Below are 19358 nucleotides of genomic sequence, written 5' to 3'. Positions count from 1 at the left end.
GAAGTAACTTAATAACCAAATCTAATTTGGCCTGAGGCAGTCATTAGGTGGGGAGCTGACCAGCATATCTGGAATCGTTTAGAAAAGTAGATACAGCCTACTGTACGTTTTCTTATTTTTGGTGGGTTTTTTCTTAATGTTACCTAGCGTATGAAGCTTCTTGCATGCTGCTTTTATACTATTTTGTTTCAAGGCTGCATTTTTGTTGATGGAGTATTCCAAGAGAGATGCACCGTTACACACAAATGTACACTCACTCAGAAGTGAAGGTGAAACATGAAAGCAAACGTTCCTTCCGTGCAAAATGAGTGCAGTAGCGTCTGCTTCCTCTCTCTTCCCATAGCAAGAAAGAAAGGTTCTATATCTATGCTCTGAGCACTTGAAAGTGTTCTTATTTGCCACAAGATTGGGCATGAAAATGCGTGGTGAGTAATTAATTTCTTAGAAGCTGGATGAGTGATAGCATGTGCAGCTGACAGGAGCGTGGCTTTCTGCACAGAGAGCGCATGGAAGTATCTTGGCCATGGAAAAATCCCCCAGTAAACACAAGGATGACTCATTAGGGATGTAGAGGTAATCTTTGTTCCTGCGTTTATGAGCTATGCAGCTCGAGTTTTAGCTGTAAAGCTCTCTGTTGTACTGTGCAGGAGGTTGTGGAACTTTGGTCTTGGGGCCGTGGGACTGTCAAAGACGTTAGAAAATGATGGCTGATCAGAGGGGAAGAGCTGGTGGGGGTTGGAGGCAGATGCATTTCTTCAACCAGAGAGCTGTGGATGCCCCATCCCTGGGGGTGTTCAAGGCCAGGTTGGATGGGGCCCTGGGCAGCCTGGTCTGATACCAGATCTGCAGGTCGGTGGCCCTGCCTGTGGCAGAGGGGTTGGAACTTGGTGATCCTTGGGGTCCCTTCCAACCCAAGCCGTTCTATGATTCATTAATGAACCATTGTTTTAGAATTTATTTTAAGCTGGAAGCCTGCTGGTTTTCCAGAGCCTGGTCACGTGTTGTTGTGACCCTATCCGAGCCCAAGGCACAGGGCTTGTTGGTAGCGAAAGGCCAACAGCAGGGCACAACAAACATTTAACATATCCAGACAGCCCAGTAGCCCATGGAAGTGAGTAAGCAAGCAGCCTGGTATGCTGATCACTTGCTTCTATGCTGCAGCTGCAGAACACAAGAATTTGGATGCATAGTTCCCATGTGCTGAGAAATGAGTGAGTGGGGCAGTGCTGGAACACACTTGCATGTCAGTTTTTCAACTTCAGGCTCTATTCTAGGTGAGCTCTGTGCAGGCCAGAAAGCATGGAGATGGGAACATATCCCAATTGCTCCAGCTTGCCGTGTGGTTTTGCAAGGAAGGGCAAAAGGCTTTTGGGCTTACTGCCTTGTCCTCTGCAGCAGGAAGGTGATGGCAGGAAACAGCCGTATCGATTGGGCTCTCTTGGCAGCCTTACTCATGGCAGCAGCACGGGTTTTAGGGTGAAAGACTATTAGGGCTATAGAAATAGAACAAAAGAGAGGTTACCAATGGTCCTTCTTGGCAGTGGTCGCTCGATGCCTTTTAACAACAGCTTCTGTTGTCATGGAGCTCCTGAATCCAAGGCCAATTTCTGGCACTGTGATTTTTCTCATGGCAGAAAATGTTGTCCTGTCCTAGCCTTGGGGGGAAGAACAAATAAAGGCAATAGCCTTGGCAGCACTTGTCTATTATTGCAGCTCAATTGCTGAACTGCAGTGGGAACATTACCAAAGGGAAACCTTTTCTGCACAGAAAATCTCGATTTTTATTTATTTATTTTTTTAAAGTTGGCATCCACTGTGGTCTGCAAAATGTCTTTTACAAGAAGGTGTTTGGGTAAGGATATTGAATGGTTTATACACAGCCTTGCTTTTCTCTGAGTCAGCAGTGTTTTGAGGTCCAAACAGAGCCCTGAATTCCCCATCTCAGGGTTTTTGGAAGGTCTTTCAGTAGTGGCTCATTAGTGCCTTAGAACCCTTTTTCCTCTTAACTTTGGATGTATTCAAACAGCTCCGTGCATTCATTGTCTCCTGAAATGATTGGTGAAGTAGAAAATAAGGTATTTCTTTGGCACTGTGTTGGCTTAGCACTGCATCACGTTGAGCTTCCCGTTAAATACGTGGCCCTTCCTTAAGTCAGCTCTGGTTTGATACTCTCTGATTACAGTTACTTGAAAACCTTCAGGCAACTGCTGGCCTAAAATCTTCCTATTAAGTACCACACACTGATTTCTCTTGCTCCATCCACCCACACCTGTGGGGTCAGGGATTAGGGCAAGTCTGGATTGGCTTCACCACTAGGGCTGCAGGGTATGGTGTGGCAACCGCTGTGACTCTGCCCTTAGGAATGACCAGCCCCAAAGCAGAGCTGTTTCCCATCCTCTGGTGCTGTGTTTGTATGTGAAAGCTTGGAGGCTGAGCTGAGGAAGCTGTTCTGTCCTCGGTTCCTGATTATACAACCACGAGAGGTTTAAGCAAGGTCTTGAAGTGGCTGTTTTATTATAGCCTGGCTCTTGCTGAAGTCTGAAAGTCTGGCTCAGAGGTGTGTTGTTCAGCACTGCCCATCACTGTCCTGATAATAGAGCTCCAGGAGAGAGCAAGGGCTTGGCGTGGCTTTTGTGGGCTCCCAGAACAGTGTTGTCTTGGAATTGCAAATGTCCAAGCCATGTGTGGAGGATGGCTGCTGTGCAGAGAAATAGCGTCAGCAAAAGGAACAGGGCTGAAGTGTTTGGAAGGGTTTGCTGAAAGACTGTTCTAAACTATCAATAAAGGGAGAAATAGGTAGTGATGAGAAGGTGGGGAATGGTGGCTGAAGCCAGCAAGTCCACCAAGAAGGCCTTGGGCAGGCACATGGGGATGGAGCATGGTTTATCCTTCCACCGGTGCCTGACTGTAGCGTGGGTGATGTTTTAGTGTTGGTGAGACGGTAGGGAGCCGTCTTCACCCATGGTGGCCCTGCAGATGCAGTCACACAAGCTGGGAAGTGGGAATGAAGCACGTGAGATGTGCAGGAATACGTGGAGGGTGTGGAATGATGGTGGGAACTTGGGTTGATGGGCAGCACTGCTTCTGTGGGATTTTCCCCCTTGGTCTTGGAGCAATTCCTTTTACAGTCAGTTATGCGTTCCTGTTGGACTCGATTGCTCTTTCTCCATGTGACAAAGTGATATTTTTTTTCCTCTCAAGAAATATTTCCACAGCTACCATTTAGAAATATGTTCCTATATTCTTCTGTTTCAACTTTTTTTTCCCCGTTTCGTTTTACAGACACAGATGAAGACACGGTAAAAAGGTGTTTTGCCACGTTTGAAGAGAAGTTCTTCCAAACCTGTGAGAAAGAACTTGCCAAAATCAACATTTTCTATTCAGGTAAGGTGCTTATTTGTGTGTATTTGTGGAAAATGCTGCAACATAAAAAGAGTCCGAAGCTCCCAGGCTTTCAGAATAGCCACAGTGTCCGTGGAAGGTCTACCATCAGGTAATTACAGGGCAGGTTTATATGGGAGACTGCTCTGGTTTAATCACAGACGTGGAACCAAACCATGGTTTTTGAATGGAAGAGAATGAAGGGCAGGCACTTTCATTTCTTTGTAATAGCATCCTACTGAACTTTGAAGATGCTCTTAAATTTAAGTGGCAGCTTACATATAGGGCGCATTTCCTCATCCAGCCTCCTGCGTGTGTTTAGGCAACTGCAGAGCTCCCCAGTTGGTGTTTTCAGAGCTTTTGCAGAAACAGCTATGGTGGTCTTGCACGTGCATGGCAGCTTGTCCACACTGATGCTTCCAACAGGTTTTTAAAGCACCTCATTCTAGCTTTTGCTGTGTTCTGGGGTAGATCAGCCAGAAGCAGTTTGTCACTGGCTGTGTACACAATCCTGGTTAGTAAATTTGGCTAAAAATATAATGGTGTAAATTTCAAAGTGCTATTGTTTGTTTTCCCTGAGAAAGTTTGCTCTCCCACCCTTGGAAAATAAACTTCAGAATGGAATAATTGGAAATGTACCCTGTAATGTTGCTACAAAAGGCTTTGTATTGGTGTGCTCTAGTTCCACCCACCATTACATCTCAGCTGGTTTTCTGCTGCTTTTGGTAATGCTTGAAATGGGTTTTCCACTGGAAAAGAGTTTAAATATGGGTACAGTGAGGTACTGACTGCTGCCATACTTTCTCTCAATGTGTTCTTGGTTTATTGGCATCGTGCATTAAACAGGCTTTTGCAGCACTTCATGGTAGCCTTCTCTTTTTATTTTGATCAGATAACAAAGTTGAATCGTGCAAAGCATTTTAACAACCATCTAGTATGACTTTACTGCTAGTTGTTTTATTGCTGGCAGAGTCTGGGCGGTGAACACAAGGATAGCTAAAAGCATAATAGATGCACTAAGTGTAAGCTGCTGCTTGCCTCTCTTCAGCTTCCATGTAGGGAAGCAAACCTCCCTTGGGCTGGCTGTGCCAGCTATCCTGGCTCTGTGGAGCTGTTTTGATGGAACCATGGTGGGTACAAGGAAGGATGAAGAAAGAGGAGGTTTGTAGCTAAACACTGTTGGGTCAGCTGGGTTGCACGCTTGAGCCTGTAGGCTTTTTTCTATATGCACTTCGTATGCCCCTACCTAAACTCAGAGCAGTTCTCAGTTTAGTTTTACCCGACTGTTATATCAGAAAATACCATTGTTATAATGCTCAGAGACTTGACTTACTTTCTGAGCCGTTTCAGCTGCTCTAGTAGGAGAGATCCTGTGTGCTACAAGAGAGAACTCCTTCCATGGAGCCCAGCAATTTGTATGCACAGTGCATGTGGTAATTTTCCCTAATGAAGACCTGCTAGCACATATGCACCCACATCCACACACCCCTTCCCTCATCGTATAGAATGACATTAATAATACAGGGTAGGGCTTTTTCAATTTGCTGTCATTTCAAAAAGTTATAGGAGCAAATACGTGCAATTGGAAAATCTCTTGTGAAAAGATTTAAATAAGTCTTTTATTTGCAAGAGAGCAGTGTGACTGGAATAGGATGGAAACCCCTTATTAGTGTTATTAACTTGAAGCTACGGAGAGGAGACAGTGAAGGAATGTTCTTTGTCTTGTCCATGTCAGCAGCATGCCACATTGGGCCCTGTTATAACTGCAGGCAGGTGGTGGCTTGCACCATGACCTGTACTTGCTATTTATTATGAGCTCACTATATGGCTTGTTAGACACTTGTCTTTATGACAATAAATATTGCCTGCTTGCAGGAAAGCTAATCCTTCTGCTGATCTGTTTCATTTCCTCATCTCCTCCTTTTCCTGTCCTGAAGGCTCTGCTCTGAGCACTGCCTTATGATGTGTGCTCAGAGACTGTTGGCTTCCATCAGACGCAGTCTTAATTCCCCAGGCTATTATTCTGCCTCTGCAGGAAGGAAACCTGCCATTAAATAGATCTGATTTGATAAACAGATTGTGATAATTTGGACTTCTCTCGAGTAAACTCATACCTGATTGAAAAGGAATACAAAATAGGAACATTTTTGGATAGTTCCAGTGGAGAAACTCCTGTAGAAGTGCTAAGATTTCATTTGTGGCCAGTTCTGGTTTGTGTTGGGGACCCTCCAGAGAGGAGCCTTGTTATAATCTAAGTCAGTGTAATGCAGGGAGGTCTGAGAGAGCCTGCCCCAAATGCACTCAGGGCATGGTTGCTGTGAGCTGCTCTGGGCTGTTGGGTTGCCTTGTGGCTGTTAGCAGTTCCTGAGCATAGCCATGGCCATGCAAGTGACCGTTCCTCCAAACTGGAACTTGGGGAGTTATTTTATCAGCTCCTTGGTGTGATGTTTTTTCCTGACTCTTATCTTTAAGTTTGGAAAATAGTCCTTAGCTATCGTTTTGATGTGTTTTTGAGATAAGTTCAGATTGGCAGCCCCTTTATTTGCTAACTAATGAGACGGTGCTTCTAACTGGTGCGATGCAACTGAGGGGAAGGAGGGGTAAGTGGTGACTGCAGATTGTGTACAGATGCCAGCAGCCTCGTAGCTGCTGATCAGAGCAGGAGCTGCATCTGTCACTGGGAGCTTGCCAGGGGGGTTGCATCGCTCTCCAAACTCCAAAATCCACCCATGCAGGTGAAATGTGTTTCTTCTCTGATTCCTTTGCTGTTGTATAAAGCGCTAGCAACCGCATGGCTGATAGCGGATGTGCAAGTTGCTGCCCCCTCACCTGCCTTTTTCCTTCCCGTACCAACAGAAAAGCTTGCAGAAGCTCAGCGCAGATTCACTACCCTTCGGACGGAGCTACAGTCAACGTTGGATGCACAGAAAGAAGCCAGTGGGGCTTCCACGCTGCCGCGGCGCAGAAAGCCAGTCTTCCACCTGTCCCATGAGGAGCGTGTCCAGCATAGGAATATCAAAGACCTGAAATTGGCCTTCAGCGAGCTCTACCTCAGCCTCATCTTACTGCAGAACTATCAGGTATCCACAGAGGGAAGCACTTTGAGAAAGCTCTGTGTCTACACGTTTTTATGCTTGTGCTGCCTTCGGTTGTCTCATTCAAGCCAATCTTCTGCTTCATTTTAGCCTTAGGGACCCTGGCTTCAGTTAAAGGAAGGGCCAATGCCTAGCAGCCAGCAACGTACTTCTTGTAGTGTTGTGTTGAGCTGGAAGCACTTAGCTGACCTGCAGGAGGACCTCAGATCCTCTTCCCTTTCTGAACTCTCTGACCCTTGGCACCGTCACAACGTGCAGTCAGCGCAGTCACTCTGGGGCCTCATGCTTTGGTGATATGTTGTTCTATGCAGGGTTAGAGATGAGAAGGTGGGGAGGGAGCTCTTTTATCTAATGTTTGTAATGGAACGTGAAACACTAGCGTAATGTTTCCTCTTGGTGTTCCCATGGTAGTGACTCTGACCTTGCTATATCAGAATTTCTTGTTAAAACATCCACTCTAAAAAGAAATGCTTGTGATTCCGTAGGACGCAGGCTCATTTGCCTTGCAAGAATGGTTTAACATAGTGTCTTTAACTTCAATTTGCTAGGTCTGTATTTAGGTCCTTACCAGTAATGCCTGGAGTCTTTTTGCTGTAAGAAATACTTGAATGCCACTCTGTAGTATGGACAGAGCTCAATGGGAGGTGACAAAGATCATTCCTCTGACAAATCCTTTCCTACTCTCCATCAATGAAGAAAGGCATCCTGCACGCTTGCCTTTTTGTCTTGTGCTACAGTGAGTCCAGGAGCACTGTATGTATGCTAAACATTTGCATAAAACCCATCTGGATTTGATAGCTTTCAGTCTCCAAAAGGAGCAGAGCTTCCTTCTATGGCACATCTTCAAAGAGAATGAGAAAGTCTCTTCAAATTGGTCTTGATGTTGAGGACAAGGAACACATATACCAAAGCCAAATCCCACAGCACTGATTTCAAGCACCTTTGAGCTCAGAATAAAAGAATTAGAAATATTCAGTAGCTTGGAGTTTTAGAGAAAGAAGAGGGTGACCTGCAGGGAGGATGGCGTAACTGGGGTCATGTCCTCCTTCATGCAGGAAATAAAGTGAAGCCACATAGATTATATAAAATAGTGTGTTTTAGGGCAAACAAACCTTGAGAAATTAACTAATACATTGCACTCATGGGGCAGATAATTGAGGCTGATTCAGTCTCATTGGAGTGCCATGCATTTGCCTCGGTGCATTTCCTAACTAGCCTGCTAAGCAAAGATTGCGAGTGTGCTGCTTCATCCTACTTGATGTTGCATAATATTATTGCATAAGTTGCACCGTTTTTTCCACCTTTAATGGCAGAGCATGCCATTAGTCAGTTGACTTCAATAAATACAACCAGTATCCAGCAGAAATGGAAGTCAGGCCTGGAGAAAGCCCAGTGCCAAGTGAAACATCTTGAATAGCAGGACAAGCAGAACGTGTGACTGAGTTCATGGCACCGGGATGTGTGAGGTGGCACCAGGAGGGGGATGCCACTGTGCCCTGAGGACACCAGAGTCAGGCTGTGAGTCCTGCTAGTGCATGGATCAAGTGGTGTCGGTTCAGGCTGTGGAAGAATCTCTACCCAAAATGAGCATTTTGTTGCATCTTTTTAATTTCAAACTTATGAAATGGTGATCTGCTCTCCCTGGGGTAGAATGCTGGCTTTTCCAATGGAGAGTAATTAAAGTCTGTTGTCTGCAGTAATGCAGATCAGTAATGCATTGGCTTCCTGCTCCCATCTCCCTAGCCTCATTTCCCCACCTATATGGCAAGGGTCTGGTACTAAATCACTCACAGCGTAATTAGATTGGAAATAATTTCGGTGAGTAGTTGGTGCCTCTCCCTAGGGAATTGGATTCTGCTGTTTTCTGTGTTTTTCTTTCCAAGCTATTTTCTAAGCTTGTTTTGAAGTGACTCTTGCATGTGTCACTGCTGTCTGAAGGGGACGTAGAGCCTTTCGAGTTGCATTTTCTGTGCAGTGAAGTACAGTATTTCAGATGCATCCTGTCACAGCAATTGCTGCTTAATGCAGTGTGCTGAGCTTTGCCTATCTTTGTTAGTGTGTGTTAGGAGAGTCTTGGGTCAGGGCTTAGCACGTAGCTTGGAAATCAATCGTTATCTTTCCTGTTTTAATGTGGAGTCATCTGCTTATCTCACCTCCTGTGTCTGCAGGCCTAGTAGACTGGTTTTGTAGTCGTGGGGTGGGGTGTGCTGGGGAAGAACGTGCTGTCCTGGGGCTGCACTTGGCTGGGTTCCATTTGCAGCTGTATGAGGATTTCCCTTCTCTAATGTGCTCATTCTGAGAACTTGGAAGGTTTGGGAAAACTAGAAATCGGTAGCCTGGTTCTCTCCAGTGGGGAAAAGCCCTTGAAAGGATTAATGTGCGCCTTCCCCTGGGGGAATTGGGCCAAAACATGCTCTTTCTGTGGCTGTTTTTAAGAGCTCATTTGAACTACTGCTTTTGCAGAGACCTGTTGCTGAGCTGCAGTACCTGGGATGCACGCAGTCAGGTGCCTTATGCAGGCAGAGCATGTTGGAGAGAAGTTTAGGCTTATGAGTTTTGAGTAGGTCCAAAGAGTTTGTTATTCCTTTTCTCGCTAGCCTTGGCAAATAACCAAGCTGAGGTTCGAAGGCAGTAACTGTTTCCCTTGTCTGCAGAACCTGAACTTCACTGGCTTCCGCAAGATCTTGAAGAAGCATGACAAGAACCTGGAGACAACACGAGGGGCAGAGTGGCGCGTGGCCGAAGTGGAGGTGGCACCCTTCTACACCTGCAAGAAGATCAACCAGCTCATCTCTGAAACAGAGGTAAAGATGCTGCTCTGTGTGTTCCTCCTGTTGCAATGGTTTCTTGTTCACTGCTGATTCCTGTAACATCTGGATGTAGTTTGTGTTCACCACTAAGGCAACTAGTAATTGTGTCACGGCTTGCACACATCTGTGTAAGTTTGTCTTTTGCTGGTAGCTTTTCACTCTGAGAAACTCACCAGGTAATGACAACTGGATACATCATAGGAAGCTTTTCCTATCTTTGTTACCATGTATTGGAAGAGCACTGAACCAGGCATCAAATACAACTTGGAAATCAACTGTTACTTTTTGTTTTAATGCAGTATCCTGTGCTTACTGATAGAATGAACTTCTGTGATGTGTGTCTTTATCTCCTTAGGAAGTGGTGACCAACGAGTTAGAGGATGGGGACAGACAGAAGGCTATGAAACGTTTGCGTGTTCCACCTTTGGGAGCAGCTCAGGTAAACAATTGGTAGAGCTGAGCTTCAGCAACTCGACAAGTTGCCAAATTAGATTCAAAAGTAGTGAAATATGTGGATATGAGCATGCTCCACTAATTGTGAGGGCAGTGCAGTCACCTAATCTGCTTTAGTTCTGGAAGATATGGAAACAGCTTACTGTTCCTGCGGAATGCAGGCACGATCACATAGGGATGAGGTGAATAATGAAGAGAAACTCATGCTAATTATCATGTATGCTTACATGTTAAAAGCTGCCCTGTTTCAACGCAATATCAAGATAGACCAAAATATTACGCAACGTTTTCAGTGCTGCACTTCGAGGAGGAAGGGTGCAGTCTGAGATGAGACTGTATCCCTGATATAAAATGTACTCTGTGAATGGATCTGATTTTGCTGATAACCTGTTTAATTCCCCTTAATTCCACCGTTGCTTTGTTCACAGCCTGTACCAGCCTGGACTACATTCAGGGTTGGATTTTTCTGTGGATTGTTCGTTGCACTGAATGTGACTGTCATACTTTCAGGTGGGTACATTCAGCAGGACCCAGCTGGCTCCCACACCCTGGTGTGGATGTGTTCTTGTCTCTTAGCAGGGGCTTAGAGCTGAGTTGGTCGGCCTTCTGGGTTAGATCAGCCTGGGTCAGGTCGTGCAGTTGTGAATTATTGCTGCTCAGTAATAGATCACGTCCTTCTCGTGTTACCTATGTGGATTTTGGACTTGAGTGTGTGTGGTGATTTTGTTCTCCTGGTTTCCTCCTTACTCTTGAAAGGATATTCTAGAAGTGCAACATCTGTGTATAAAGACAAGGTGCTTGTTCTATGAACACACGTGGTTCAGACTAGATATTAGAGATATTAGGAAGAATGTATTTACCATGCCAGTGGCCTTGGTTTTATTCTACTTTGACCCATCCAGGTTTGAGCTCTCATTGAAGCAAAAGGAAGGCCAGTGCTCTAGATCCAGATATGGGGCTTCATCACAAGCAGCTTTACTGCGGTGTGTGTGATTTCAGTAGCGTAACTTACGTAAGCACTGCAACAGAAAGTCAACGTATGAGCTCTTGCATTCGGGAAAGCCCGTGTCTGTGTTTTGATTTGAGAGAATTTTTAATCAGATGTTTCTGTAATTGGATCTGAACATCTCCTGGGATAAAATTCCTCTGTTTTAGAAGCTGTTTGCAAGCGCTTCCCTTTTGGTCTTTGTGTAGTAGAGGCAGAAGGTTGACCCATCTCTATGAAGGCTCCAATGAATGTGTGGAGGCTGTTCTTTATTCATCAGTCTTTTTTCTTGGTGCGTCTTTCATGTTTGGTCTGTAGGATGCAAATAGGACTGAAGCCTGTAATGCTCATTTTATCTCAGTATGAAGAACAAAGAAGGAGACACGGTTGTGAGCAGCAATTCATAAAAATGATTACACCTCTGAAGCAGATGTTGCTAAACTAATGTGAATAATTGGTGTGTTTGTATCAGCAGACATGATCTGGTATCTCTGAGTTACTTCACATATTGAGCAAAAGCTGCATCCTAGCTGCAAGTTATTTGTGATTGGACATTACGTTGCTAACCTCTATGCTACTTTTGCCAAATTGTTTTTATGATATGATTCACTAAGATAGGATTTCAGAGTTGTTTGTTTGTGTAGAGCCTGTGAAGCAACATTTAGACCCTAGCCACGGTAGTAAACCATATCAGTACTGTTTGAGGCTTAGATTGAGCATCGGGAAGCATTTCTTCATGGGGAATATGGCCAATCATAGAATGGCTTGGGTTGGAAGGGGATCATGAAGCTCCAACCCCCTTGCTGCAGGCAGGGCTGCCAATCTACACATTTAATACTGGACTAGGCTGCCCAGAGCAGTAGGGGAGTCCCCATCGTGTGCTATAATATGTTGAACTGTGTTCACTACAGGATAAGCCTCGTCTGGCTGTTGTGTCTCAAATAACAAGCGTATCTGTTCTGGTCTGCATGTCTGATTCAGTGTTTTGGGGCTACTCTGGGTTTGGGAGCAGCTGCAGACATTTCAGATGAAAATTTGAAACGCATGCTTTAGCAATTCCATGCTCAGCTCTCCTTTCTTTCAGCTTCTTCGGTGCACCTCTCACTTCTGTCCAAGCTTGGGCTCTGTTTGCCTGAGACTGATAGTCTCTGGTTCTGTAAAAGTGGCTATTCTGTTCTCCCTTTAAAATGCTTATGGATGAGAAATACTCAGTGGATCTAGAACTGGGGATGAGGACAACTGTATGTGCTCTTCTCATCAGGCAGTGGAGGTGCAGTATTCTGCAAGGGGACTCGTGCTGGACGAAGCACTGCTTTATAGGGCTGCTCATTGTTTGAGGCCATTTCCAAAACCCTGTAGACTGAACAAAGCAAGGAGCAGGCTTTCCCATATTGCTGCTTTGTGTTGGATATTCTGTTTGGGTGCGGCTGGCAACTATATTGCTGGTTATGAATATGTATTACGTTATGGCTATACTGACTTTGGTGATCGGACGCAGTTCAGCGTTGCTGTAAACGCTGTAAATTGTGCTCCTTGGTTTTGTGGGCAGCTGAAACATTTCTATCTCTGTCTGGTGAGATTTCCTCTCCGTTAAACCAGAATGTGTAAGTGGGTGTAGTGATGATTTATGCTTAGTGCTGTCCCTTGAGCCCGCAGTGTGAGACAGGGGACTTGAGATGCTGCTAATGACCTGACTGCACAAGCTGGAGAGAGAATTTTCCCCAGAATACTCATAAATCCTCTGATAGATTAGGCAGAAGGTCCTCCAGCTGCTAGAATATGCAGGTGAATGACAAGCAGGCCCTGCTTTCCTGGGCTGTGGCTGAATATCCGAGAGCCAGAGCCAGGAAGCGGAGTGCAGGTTTGATTTGTGGCGTGACTTGTGCTATCATTAAGGCCCTTCCATCTTTTTCTTTGTCAGGTGTGGCTTTTATAGATGGACCAGATGTGTGGCCACTGGTGAGAATCTATCGAGGTGGCTTTCTCCTGATAGAATTCCTCTTTCTCCTGGGTATCAACACGTACGGCTGGAGACAGGCTGGTGTGAATCATGTCCTCATCTTCGAGCTCAATCCCCGCAGCAACCTGTCCCATCAACATCTCTTTGAGGTAAACAGCCCAGACTGCTAGCAGCGACTGAGCCATGTGCATCAGGAGGATAAGTCCTGCACCACTTCCTGGCAAGGAATTCTAACACAATTAGAGGAGGAAGTTGCTGAAGTCTGATTAGATTACAGGGTTGCGCACTGCTCTCCCTTTTCTTATAACGAGAATTCACTGTGAGGTTTGGAGTTGATCTTTCACAAAGTCTCTCTGTATTTTGTCTCCCTTTCTGCAGATTGCTGGATTTCTGGGGGTTTTGTGGTGCCTCAGCCTGCTGGCATGTATATATGGTAAATTCATCTACATCCCTATGCAGGTGAATCCACTCATCTTGTACGGCTGCATGTTGCTTTTTCTCATCAACCCTACCAAAACCTTGTATTACAAGTCCCGTTTTTGGCTGCTCAAACTATTGGTAAGTCTCAAAACGTAAAATATAAAATAGATAAATAAAAGATAAAAAGCTGTGGCTCAGCTGTAGCAGTTGAAATATGTTCAAGCATCGGTCATCTTCAGGACAGAGGGACGTTTTGCCATTGTACCTATGTATGCACAGAGCAGACCTGATACAGGAATTACTGCCACTTATTGCTTGCCATTTCTGTTTGCCTCTACCGTTGTTATCTTCGTAGTGCAGGTAGTTAGTGCTTAATCTTCATGATATACAGCTGTATGTAGCATGCCCCTTGATGTAGCAAAACGGTTTGCTAGGGGTTGCAGGGCTGGAAAACAAGGTTACATGAATGCTCCTCAGCTCAGCTGGGCAGTGCCAATGTGGAGAGGGCTCACTGATGGAGGGGGAATCTTTGCAAAGATCACTGCTTCCACGTTACCATTTCAGCAAATCTTTCGTGGTCTTAAGAGACCTCATTTTAGACCCAGCTCCTGTTTGCTTGGTAAGTTAGGTCTGGTAAATGGCAAGTGTAGATATCCATGCTACTTTGATGTACCAGTTGCAGGTGGGAGTCCAAAAGAACTGTTTTCAGACTCATTGGGTGGCTCATCAGTTTCTTCCAAAATGGCTGTTGCACGTGTTTGTCCCCACCCTGAGGGCCCTTTTAAATTAACCTCAGTCACTTTGGTTCCCTTGGTATCTTGTTCTTGCTGGAACTACTCTGAGAGCATTCAGCAGAGGGCAATTGGGCTGGCTGACGTGATTCGTAGAATCATTTTAGTGCCAATTAAGACAATTAACTTTGTCTGGAGCATGGCAAAGATGAAATATAGAGTCGTGCTTCAATTGTGTGCGTGCAGGTATACATACAACTAGTTAACCTCTTAGCCCTGTTATTTGATTTGCTAAGTTACAGCTATTTCGGTCTCTTCCCTTTTGCCTTCCAGCATTCAGCCACCTCTCACAAATGTTCCTTTAGTCCCAAGCCTCATTAGTCTTCCTGCTGTCCCTCGGTGCTAGGAAGAGTACTGCCAGTGATCTAAATGTAAGCAATCTCTGTGCTAATTTACCCTAATATCTTCGCAGGGTAAGATCCTCAGTCTTCACAGAACTGTTAGTAGCTGTGGTTAGTTCCCAGTGCCTGCTCCATCTCTAGGCCTTGCTGCAGCCTGCAACACAGATGTATGCGGAAGCCAATTCATCCCAAGGTCTCCTGGGGAGAAAAGCTTCATCAGAATGCGAGATTGCTATAATGGGAGAAGATGACAAAACTCTTCTGTGTGTCATGCAGAAGGGGGAAGGGAAGAAAAGAGGCCAGACAAAACCATGCGGAGTAGCTGCGAAGCTTCTCCAATTTTTATCTCATGCAGTTGGCTGTCTGGGCGTATTTTATTTCTTCTCTCAGCAGCAGCTATCTGGGTGAAAGGAGGTGTGAATAGTGCAGTTCTTAGAACTCTACTTTTCACGCAAACTCTGACTCGAAGAGCATTTTCTTCTCACATTTGCTATGCTTCATCTCTGGCAGAAATGCAGCCTGGTGTATCGGGTGTAGCAGTGCATTATTGGCACCTCTGATTTTTCTAGAAACAAATCAGGAGGAAACGTCGGTGTTATACAGCATTTCCCAATGGAGTGAGGAGGCTTTCTGCATCCACCTATGCTCACCGGCTGCTTGTTGGTGCAGGATCTGTGTTGATAATCCCTGGGGGACTGCAGGTCGCTTCTTCATTGATCTTCCTCTGGGTGAAAAAGTTACTTAGCCTGTAGGGAGTTGAATCCCTTCTTTCTTGCCTGCGTGGCACCCTGCTGATGTGAAGTTCTTTGCCTCTGCTTCCAGGCGAGGAGCGTGCTGCATGCACTTGGGTGGGCTGAGGGAAGCAGCTCGCCGAGAGGAATCAGATCAGAGCACAGAGCATGGCGTAGCATCTCCATGCCGGCCTTTCTGCAGGGAGCTGAAATGGGGAAGCAACTGCAGGGAGCAGAGCTGCGTGAGGTGAAAATCTAGGGAAGTGTTCAGCTGTAGCTCAAGCATCTGCTGTCTCAGCACTGGCTTGAAACTGCAGTGATCAGCACCAGAAAGTTTGCACTTGGACTGTGGAACTGCTGAAATGTAATTGCAACCGACTGCTTGAAACTGAAGTTGGACTCTTGGCCTGTTATGGCTTTATTCTTGGGGCCCACCTTCAGCAGAGGGTTTTGCCAATTCCCTAGTTGGGGAAGGTGGATCTGCTCGTGGCATGGGAGTGAGTGTGCCAGCACCTTCTGGTCCCTGCTCTGCAGCTGGCTCAGGCCTGGGGCAGCGTGCAGCAACCCTGGTCAGAAATGGCAGCTTTTTGGGGGGTTAGGGGGATTCAAACAGCAGCTCCTGTCTGTGGGGATTGTGGATGGGGATAGCAGGGCTTAGCTGGGCCATCTGCATATCTGCGACTCCTTGTCTGCTCTAACCTTTAGGGGGAAAGCTTCTGCTCTCTGAAAAGTTCTGTGCTGTCATCACCCAGCGTCCAAGTGTCTCTCATTAATCATAGAATCAGAGAATGGCTCGGGTTGGAAGAGACCTTAAAGATCATCTTTCTTCTGCTGTGGGCCCCAGATGTGAATACAGTACTCCAGAAGGGAACATCACAGGGGCAGTGCAGAGGGAAACAGTCCCCTTCCTGCCCTGTGCCACCCCTCTGTTGATGCAGCCCAGGAGCTGATGGCCTTCCAGGCTGCAAGCGCGTACAGCTAGCTCATGTCCATCCTTCTGTCCACCATGGCCCCCACATCCTCCTCAGCAGGGCTGCTCTCAATGAGTTCTTCTCCCAGTCTGTATACATGGCTGGGATTGCCCCTCCCCAAGTGCAATACCTTGCTCTTGGCCTTGCTGAACCGCTTTAGGTTCTCATGGACCCACTTCTTGAGCCTGTCCAGGTCCCTCTGGATGGCTTCCATTCCTTTCGCTGTTTCAATTGCAATTGCAGCTTGGTGTCAACTGCAAATTTGCTGAAGGGGCACTCAATCCCACTGTGAATGCCATTGATAAAGATGCTGAAGAGCTCCAGACCCCCCTGGGGGACACTGATTGTCACCAACCTCCACCTGGGCGTAGAGCCATTGACCACAACCCTATGGCTGCAACCTCCCAATCCATTCTTTATCCACTGAATGGTCCACCATCCAAATCCATAGGACTCCAATATAGAGATAAGGATGTTGTGTGTATTAAACTGTTAGGAAAAGATAAAGGTCTATGAGTAAAGAGAGTTTAATCAGGTGGTATAAGGGGTTACTCATAGACGGGAGGATGGGCTGTATGAGGAGAAAGGCTGCTGCACCTTCTCTGATCTCTGCAGCAGCACTTCCACACCAGGGCTGCTTTGAGAGCAGCCCTCCCTCACACTCAAGCCTTTGTAATAGGCGCTGTCCTACCTGAGCACGGGAGCTTTCTGGGTCAAGGCCTCTATCTGCTATTTAGTGCCTCAAAGTCTTGATCCCTTCCTTGGCTTTGAAATGTAGAACCTTAAATTGGCATTACAAGCCCAGCTGGGAATGTGTCAGTCCTTTCCTAGGTTTTCATAACAGTCTATCTTTTAGGTTAATAAGGAGAGCAGTATAAAAGATCATTGTTAGCCTGTGCTTTCATTAATTTAAAGGTTCATAAATCTCTGAACTACAGGATGGGGCTGGGGCTGTCTCTTTGAGGAACTGGCCGTTAGTAGCTATAACTAACTGGGCAGGGAGAGCTGTAGTCGAAGGTAATGGACCATGAAAGCTGGCTGGGTTGAATGTAGCAAAACTGCTGTTGAGGCTTAGAGGGAAAGTGGACTGGGATGAAGAGGGAGTTTAACTGACATTTAATAGGATCTCCTCTGCTCTCTATTTAACTCTTTTACTGCTGGAGGGTTTGGGAGATCCTGCTGAGTAGCGGTACTCACTGGTACAACTTCGAACACCAAAGGACAGCTAAGTACACTGAGACATGGTCAGACTAAGGGCTGAGTTGTGGATCTCCAATCTGACTGATATTAAGTCTGAAAGGCATCAGTAAATGTGACGTGGTTGAAAGAAAGTGCCTGAAGTGCCTGGTCAGCATGAGGAGCGCTGGGAAGAGCTCCTACATGGAGACTGTGAGCTTGGCTGGGAAAATGAAGACTGGGAGAGGATGAACAGTTAAGCACGGGAGGAGAATTAGGTGTCTGGAAGCAGGAATTTTATTTGTACTCGAAACAGGGAGACAATTATCTTTCTCTTTTTCAGCAGGAGCAAAAGGTCAGCAATAAATCTGCAAGTGTTTCTCTTAATTCCATGTTTGCTCGGTGCTGTGATGTTCTGCTGCTGCGGGTGGATCTCTGCCAATAGGTCACGCAAGTTGTTCCTTTTTCTTTCAACAGTTTCGAGTGTTCACTGCTCCCTTCCACAAGGTGGGCTTCGCAGATTTCTGGTTGGCTGATCAGCTCAACAGCCTGGTCGTAATACTCATGGATCTGGAGTACATGATCTGCTTCTACAGCTTCGAGGTTCAGTGGACGGACAGTGATGGGCTTCTGGCAAATACAGGTAGAGAAATGCTGACAGCCTTCTGAGTGCTGTCAGAATGACCTGAAAAACACCAAGCCAGGCAGATTCATAGGCATCTGGTTTGAAGAGGCCAACCAATGAATGACACAGGGAACTAAAATAACTGGCCTTCCTTGTTAATGTGGCATTGGAGAGATTCTCCCGTTTCTTGCTTCCATCCAGAGAAATGGAATTTCACATCAGTGTTTGTTTCCTAATCCAGTCGTTTGGGCTGACTTGCACATTCATCAGAGGATGTTAGAGCACTTCTTGATTGGAAAGACAAAGCAGTTTTCCTGGCGTTGTTTTGTGTCAGTGGTTTAACCACGTGTTTGCTTTTAGCCTGTGACTGTTGCTTAGCACGAAAATGAGTTGCGTGAGGTCATTAACCACAGTTTTCAGTGCTGTAGCCTGGTTCTTAAAGGCTCCATCAGCATAGCCTAAAGCAAGAGGGGATGGAGAAACCTCCTCCGAAGTCCTTATTTGTCCCACTTGATGCTATAAGAGCAGGGTGGTGCGTGCTCTGCCTCTCTCCTTTGTAGCCAGGGGAGTCACAGAGCTGGTGTGTGACTTCTGACTTTGGCCTTCCCAGTGGCAGAGCCGTACCTGGCTCCTACAGCATCAGGCTGTGTCCTTTCCATTTTAAGCACCGACTGCTGGCAAATTGTTTTGTCTGATGGTTTTGACACTTGCTAAGAGAGATTGCAGCATGCTTCAATAAGCATCAGCGTTCGCTTTGTTTTTCCAATCTGTCTGATCTTTATCTTCCATTTATGACAGTGTTGGAATTAACTACGTATTTATCTTATTAGAAAAAAAAAAAAAGAGGTTGTAAAGTAACTGTGTGGATGACGACTTGTCCTCCAAACCCTGGAATAAAGTGCTTCAGAATAAATATCAGCTAACGAGGCTGTCTCCATTGGTTTGAATAAGAAACAAATGTTTGTTAACATTTGGGTTCTCTGTTTGAAACGTGCTGAGCAGGACTGCAGAAGAACATGGTGTGCTTGGGGGGCTGCTCCCATAGAGATGGGATTTTCTCGCTTGTTTCCTTAAGGAGAGGACCTTCAGGCTTCATGTGTGATGTGGTGCTGTGTTTGTGTAGCTGCCTCTCACCCCAGCTGTCCAATCTGTGCTCGTGCTTTGCCCTGCCTTTAAAAGATTGAGATAAATAAATGGTAATACGGTTTTTCATATGCAAGAAAAGTGAGCATGTACTGACTCTGTATCCCCAACGCCTTTTTCTTTTTCCTTGCAGATAATCAGATTTGTTACAGCTACTCCTACGGAGTGAGAGCAGTTGTCCAGTGCATCCCTGCTTGGTTGCGATTCATCCAGTGCCTGCGCCGGTACCGCGACAACAAACGGGCCTTTCATCTGGTTAACGCTGGAAAATATTCCACCACCTTCTTTGTGGTGACATTTGCAGCCCTCTACAGCACTCACCAAGGTACTGGTTGTTTTGGAAGGTCGTTTGCCCATCGGCCCCCTGCTCCCCAGGTGTGCTTTTCAGGACACGCTCTAGAAGGAATGCTGACAGGCCACCTCGGTCGCTTTCTTACCAAGTCAGAGTGACAGCAGTATGAAAACACACTCTTGGC

The 19358-nt window shown here is 46.0% G+C and overlaps 1 protein-coding gene across 1 annotated transcript in view; it reads left to right on the top strand.

Moving 5' to 3' along the window:
* Positions 1 to 19358, top strand: part of XPR1 (xenotropic and polytropic retrovirus receptor 1) — a 75629-nt gene that overhangs the window by 44491 nt on the left and 11780 nt on the right. The window contains exons 3-11 of the mRNA XM_422258.8: positions 3283 to 3384; positions 6238 to 6461; positions 9131 to 9280; positions 9642 to 9725; positions 10168 to 10249; positions 12646 to 12833; positions 13063 to 13242; positions 17592 to 17757; positions 19016 to 19207. Of these exons, the coding sequence (XP_422258.3) occupies positions 3283 to 3384; positions 6238 to 6461; positions 9131 to 9280; positions 9642 to 9725; positions 10168 to 10249; positions 12646 to 12833; positions 13063 to 13242; positions 17592 to 17757; positions 19016 to 19207 (1368 nt within the window). The remainder of the gene's footprint in view (positions 1 to 3282; positions 3385 to 6237; positions 6462 to 9130; positions 9281 to 9641; positions 9726 to 10167; positions 10250 to 12645; positions 12834 to 13062; positions 13243 to 17591; positions 17758 to 19015; positions 19208 to 19358) is intronic.

The sequence above is a fragment of the Gallus gallus genome, chromosome 8, assembly GCF_016699485.2.
Source record: "Gallus gallus isolate bGalGal1 chromosome 8, bGalGal1.mat.broiler.GRCg7b, whole genome shotgun sequence".
Lineage (NCBI taxonomy): Eukaryota > Metazoa > Chordata > Aves > Galliformes > Phasianidae > Gallus > Gallus gallus.
Note: the sequence above shows the minus strand (reverse complement) of the source record. Positions and strands in the feature narration are given on the sequence as shown.